At 44.7% G+C, this 5,508-nt stretch overlaps 1 protein-coding gene across 1 annotated transcript in view; it reads left to right on the top strand.

The window, feature by feature from the left end:
- The window catches only part of LOC106518099 (triple functional domain protein), a gene marked incomplete in the record, with an annotated part of 118,418 nt that overhangs the window by 103,494 nt on the left and 9,416 nt on the right, over positions 1–5,508 (top strand). Inside the window, 10 exon segments of the mRNA XM_014009204.1 lie at positions 381–529; positions 630–696; positions 805–908; positions 995–1,064; positions 4,325–4,414; positions 4,500–4,592; positions 4,675–4,725; positions 4,812–4,889; positions 4,979–5,170; positions 5,278–5,458. Coding sequence (XP_013864658.1) covers positions 381–529; positions 630–696; positions 805–908; positions 995–1,064; positions 4,325–4,414; positions 4,500–4,592; positions 4,675–4,725; positions 4,812–4,889; positions 4,979–5,170; positions 5,278–5,458 — 1,075 coding nt within the window.

Raw genomic sequence — 5,508 nt, 5'->3', positions numbered from 1 at the left:
GTAAATTAAATATCTGACAGTGATCATTACACAGTGTGGCTCTAATTCCTCACTTCACCATCTGTGTCACAGCTGAGCGTGCACATGGGTCAGAGCTGGCGTGAGGCACCGCACATTTTCACGTCAAGTTTGGATTTTATAAATCACAACCTTGGCGTGAAAAGTGGCGTACGCAAGTTTCTGGGCTCATATTGTGCGTACGCCAGTTTTATAAATCCGACCCCAGGTCTGGACATTCAGAGCAGTAACCTTGAGTGTTTCTTGAATAATCATAACCACAAAACCATCTTTGTATTTATGTCACTCTTCAACTAAAGTGAAACTCTGAAGTAAGTTTATATAGTTAAGTTTATATATAAAACATTTTGTCCCAAACCCAGGCTCTGGAGGACCGACCCAGCTCTCTGTCTGTAGAACAGGGGGACAGCAGCTCTCCCTCCTTCAACCCATCTGATAACTCCCTCCTGTCCTCCTCCTCACCCATAGAAGAGATGGATGAACGCCGGGCCAGCATCCTGAAAAGAAGACAGTGCGTCCCCTCCTATCAGAAACACACTCCTCTGACACACGCCGTGCATGTGTGTTTGTAGAGAGCTCTGATTTGAATTTAATCTGTGCGTCTCTTTCAGTTACGTTCTGCTGGAGCTGGTGGACACAGAGCGAGAGTACGTCCGAGACCTCAGCCTGGTGGTGGACGTGAGTTCATGCTTCATCAGAACAGAAACATCTTTTCCTTTTAATAACTGTTGAAGCTTTCATGTGAATTATTATTATTTTTTTGTGTGTGTGTGTCTCTGTGTGAAGGGCTACATGAGCAGGATGAAGGAAGAGGGTCTTCCTGATGACATGAAGGGGAAAGATAAAATCGTGTTTGGAAACATCCATCAGATCTACGATTGGCACAAAGAGTAAATTAAACACATGGAAATAATTTTTAAACTCAGTCGCCAACAGAATATTTTTTTTTTTACTTTTCTATTTTTGTCTCGTTCAGCGTCTTCCTCAGGGAGTTGGAGAAATGTCTGGAAGACCCTGACAGGCTGGGGCCACTCTTTCTCAAACAGGTTTGTCTTCCACACAACCTCCTCCTGCTGTATGCAGAAGTATTAAAAACCTGATTTCTCTTCATTCATTTCTTTGTTTTCATCAGTTTTTGACTCACAGCCCCTTTCGGTACTTTAGACAGCGGTGGGCACAGCTAGCCAAAACGTTAGCATCACTAAGCTAACCACTACACAAATGACAATTCTGCTACCGCTAAGACGCTACATATGCTGTGTCTGAATTCAGGGGCTGCATCCTTAGATGTCCAGGTGTCAGTAACAACAATGCAACAAACTCAGAAAATGTTCTGTGACTGGACGACGTCTCAGTGGCAAAGAATGCTGGGAAAACTTCTAAAACTTAATTTTTGTGACTTTTTACATTAGTTCTGAATGTGGACTTTGGTTTTTCTTGACAAACTCTTGTTCAGGTTTTGTAGTGGTGTTGATTGATTTGTTTTATATTGCCTTCTGCTCACAGCATAGCATGGTTTAACATGTCTCTGCTACATGTAAACGTCTGTATCTTTGTGTTTATTTACATATTGCTGTTTAAAGTGCATGTGATGTCAAATTTTTGTAATAAATACGAACTCATTTTTGGAAAGAGGACATTGATAACATTTTGCAAAACAAATTTTATGCCGTTGAGATGAACGGTTGTTGAGATATTTGCATGTGAAGTAACAGGAAGCCCTTTGTTACGGGCTGTCAGGTCCTTGTACGACCGGTGTCAGAGTCTGGTTCGCATTGCCGGCAGTAAGTCGGGCTCGTTTCCGGTGAGAGTTGGACTCCGCCAAGGCTGCCCTTTGTCACCGATTCTGTTCATTACTTTCATGGACAGAATTTCTAGGCGCAGCCGAGGTGTTGAGGGGATCCGTTTTGGTGGCCTTAGGATCGCATCTCTGCTTTTTGCGGATGATGTGGTCCTGTTGGCTTCATCGGAACGAGATCTGCAGCTCTCGCTGGAGCGGTTCGCGGCCGAGTGCGAAGCGGCCGGGATGAGGCTCAGTGCCTCCAAATCCGAGGCCATGGTCTTGAGCCGGAAAAGGGCAGAGTGCCTTCTCCGGGTCAGGGGGGTCGCCCTGTCTCAAGTGGAGGAGTTTAAGTATCTGGGGATCTTGTTCACGAATGGGGGAAGAACGGAGCGGGAGATCGACAGGCGGATTGGCGCAGCGTCTGCTGTAAAGCGGGCGCTGTACCGGTCCGTTGTGGTGAAGAGAGAGCTGAGTCAGAAAGCGAAGCTCTCGATTTACCGGTCGATCTACGTTCCTACCCTCATCTATGGTCATGAGCTTTGGGTCATGACCGAAAGAACGAGGTCCCGGATACAAGCGGCCGAAATGAGTTTCCTCCGCAGGGTGGCTGGACTCTCCCTTAGAGATAGGGTGAGAAGCTCGGTCATCCGGGAGGGACTCAGAGTAGAGCCGCTGCTCCTCCACGTCGAGAGGAGCCAGTTGAGGTGGCTTGGGCATCTGGTAAGGATGCCTCCTGGACGCCTCCCTGGTGAGGTATTCCGGGCACGTCCCACCGGGAGGAGGCCCCGAGGAAGACCCAGGACACGCTGGAGGGACTATGTCTCTCGGCTGGCCTGGGAACGCCTTGGAGTTCCCCCGGAGGAGCTGGAAGAAGTGGCTGGGGAAAGGGAGGTCTGGGCCTCCCTTCTGAAGCTGCTGCCCCCGCGACCCGACCCCGGATAGGCGGAAGAAAATGGATGGATGGATGGATGGATGGTAACAGGAAGTGATGTCGAAGGGGAATGTCTGCATGTAAATGCTACAATATTTAGAGAAGAATTTGATGTTTCTTCAGATTATTTTGAGTCACTGAGAGATGAAAAAAGAGTTTAAATTGTTTCAATAAACAGACTAGAGAGTTTCTTTTCTTAATGAGTTCCCCTTTGATGTCACTTCCTGTTTCACTTTGCTGAGCCAAATTCAAGAGAAAATATGCCTGTTATGAGATAAAATGGGTAAAATCAAGTTTAGTATGCTAATTTTCTTAAATTTAAATATATTTTCTTTGACTTTTTGTATTTGAAGGATAATCATGTAACAGGCCCTTTAAAATGTATTAGCAGAATAGAAAACTAGAAGCACTCGGAGAGTGCAAACCTCCACCAACACCTATTTCCCCCATCCTGTAAGAGTTAATGCGCAAAAGCATAGATGGAAACACATTTGCCGAATAAGTTCAGACGTAGCAAACATTTAAGCAGGCAGTATGCACGGGATTTCTTCTCGGTGGYGTCCAATGTGAAAAAAAAAGTCAGACTCGTCACCCGACGTTATTCATCATCAAACTGGTGTCGGATTAAGCTCCCAAGTTTTCATCAGTCACATTTCGTCATGTAAAACGTCTGTTTTATCCCCTTGTATGAGTTTGTAATGGTTTGACTCTCTTTATAAAGTGCTTCCTGGCTCCCCCGTCTCCAAACTTTGAGGCCCTGCAGCTCTCTGTTTACAAGCCTAGTAGAGAAAGTGTTTTGATTGGTTGTTTCGGAAATGCGGTGTGTTTGAGGAAATGGGAAAAATAACAAAACGTTCCGTAAATGCACATATTATGGCAAAAATTATTCATCATTAAATGTGGTTTTAGCATTACTTTTATAAAGTTTGAAGTCCGTGCTGTCCAATCCAGCTCACTGTTTTTTACAGAAGCCCTGTGAAAGCATCACAGCTTTGCCTATCTGAGTGTTAAAAGAAAAAAATTCCTGTATCCACATCGTGATTCGGAAAATCACCAAAATCTAAAGGTGTGTTCCTTGGCCCAGTACCCATATGTGGTAAAAATGTCATCAAGTCCACAAGTTTTTGAGTAAAGTTGTCCACAGACAGAACAACAGACAGACAGACAGACATACGCAACCGAAAACATTACCTCGCCCTTGGCGGAGGTAATAACAGGTATTATGTTAGCGGGAGTCTGTTAATTATTTATAAAGTTAATGAGTGCTAAACCCCTCAAAAAAAAGTTGGTCCTGCTAGTAGTGGATTAGCAGGTTTGTGCTCATCACTAGCTTTAGAAAAACATAAAAATACAATAAAATGTATGGCTCAGTCAGGAATAGTGAACTCAGTCTAACCTTTAGAAGTGCGGTGTAAACAAAATAAGCAAGAAAAGAACGTGAAAACTTTCCAAACCTGACAGTGGGTATTTTGGCGAAACAGCTTTATAGCTCATGATTTCATGTTAGGAACATATTTTTTCTTATGTCCACAGACTTCACTCTTTTAATTTTTAAAATGTTACCATATTTTTGTTTTGCTTTTCTGCTCCAGGAGCGGAGGTTAACCATGTATGTAATTTACTGTCAAAACAAGCCTAAATCCGAGCACATCGTGTCCGAGTACATCGACACCTACTTTGAGGTGCGTGCCCCTTCTTTTGTTATAGAAACCTGCCAATTTGGAGAAACAGCAGATCCTGAGCTCACCTGTGTGATTTTTTTTACAGGACCTGAAGCAGCGGCTGGGACACAGGCTGCAGATCACAGATTTGCTCATCAAGCCGGTTCAGAGGATCATGAAATACCAGCTGCTGCTCAAGGTTAGTCTGAGCGTACGGCCGATGTCTGCAGCTTCCGCTCGTCGTCCTCGTCCTGAAGCTCTATTCTGTTTGTGTCATTTAGGATTTCCTGAAACATTCTAAAAAAGCAGGGATAGAGTGTCCAGATTTAGAGGTAATATCAAAGATTTAAAGCTCTTTTTAAAAAAAAAAACGTTTATCCAAAGAAGCAACTCAGCATTTAATTTCTGACACTTTCAGAAAGCTGTGGAGGTCATGTGCATTGTGCCAAAAAGATGCAACGACATGATGAACGTGGGCCGACTGCAGGGATTTGATGTATGAAGTTAGATTATTCATGATAAAAGATACAATTCTTAAATTAAAGAGAATAAAATCCAAATTAATGCTTTTCTCTCCTGTTTCAGGGGAAGATGGTGGCTCAGGGTCGCCTTTTGCTCCAGGACACGTTTCTGGTGTCTGACCCAGAGGGTGGTCCGCTCGGCCGAATGAAGGAGAGGAGGGTCTTCCTGTTCGAGCAGCTCGTCATCTTCAGCGAGCCCCTGGACAAGAAGAAGGGTTTCTCTCTGCCGGGCTTCCTCTACAAGAACAGCATCAAGGTGAAAACAAAAATTCACATCTGTAGTCACTCCTCAGACAAGAATAAATAAATTCTTTTGAAACTGAGTTTGTTTTCCCGTCGTCTCTTGACCCGTTCCAACCACAGGTGAGCTGCCTGGGTCTGGAGGAGAGCGTGGAAGGTGACCCCTGTAAGTTCATCCTCACTTCTCGGTCCACCAGTGGAGCTGTGGAGACCTTCGTGCTTCACTCCTCCCATCCTGGAGTGTGTGAGGTTTGGACCCTTCAGATCAGCCAGATGCTCGAGATCCAACGCAACTTCCTCAACGGTACGCTTTCAGACACACACACACACACACACACACACACACACACACAC

Source organism: Austrofundulus limnaeus, unplaced genomic scaffold (genome assembly GCF_001266775.1).
Source record: "Austrofundulus limnaeus strain Quisiro unplaced genomic scaffold, Austrofundulus_limnaeus-1.0 Scaffold56, whole genome shotgun sequence".
Classification (NCBI taxonomy): Eukaryota; Metazoa; Chordata; class Actinopteri; order Cyprinodontiformes; family Rivulidae; genus Austrofundulus; species Austrofundulus limnaeus.
This window is presented reverse-complemented; position numbering and strand designations above follow the sequence as displayed.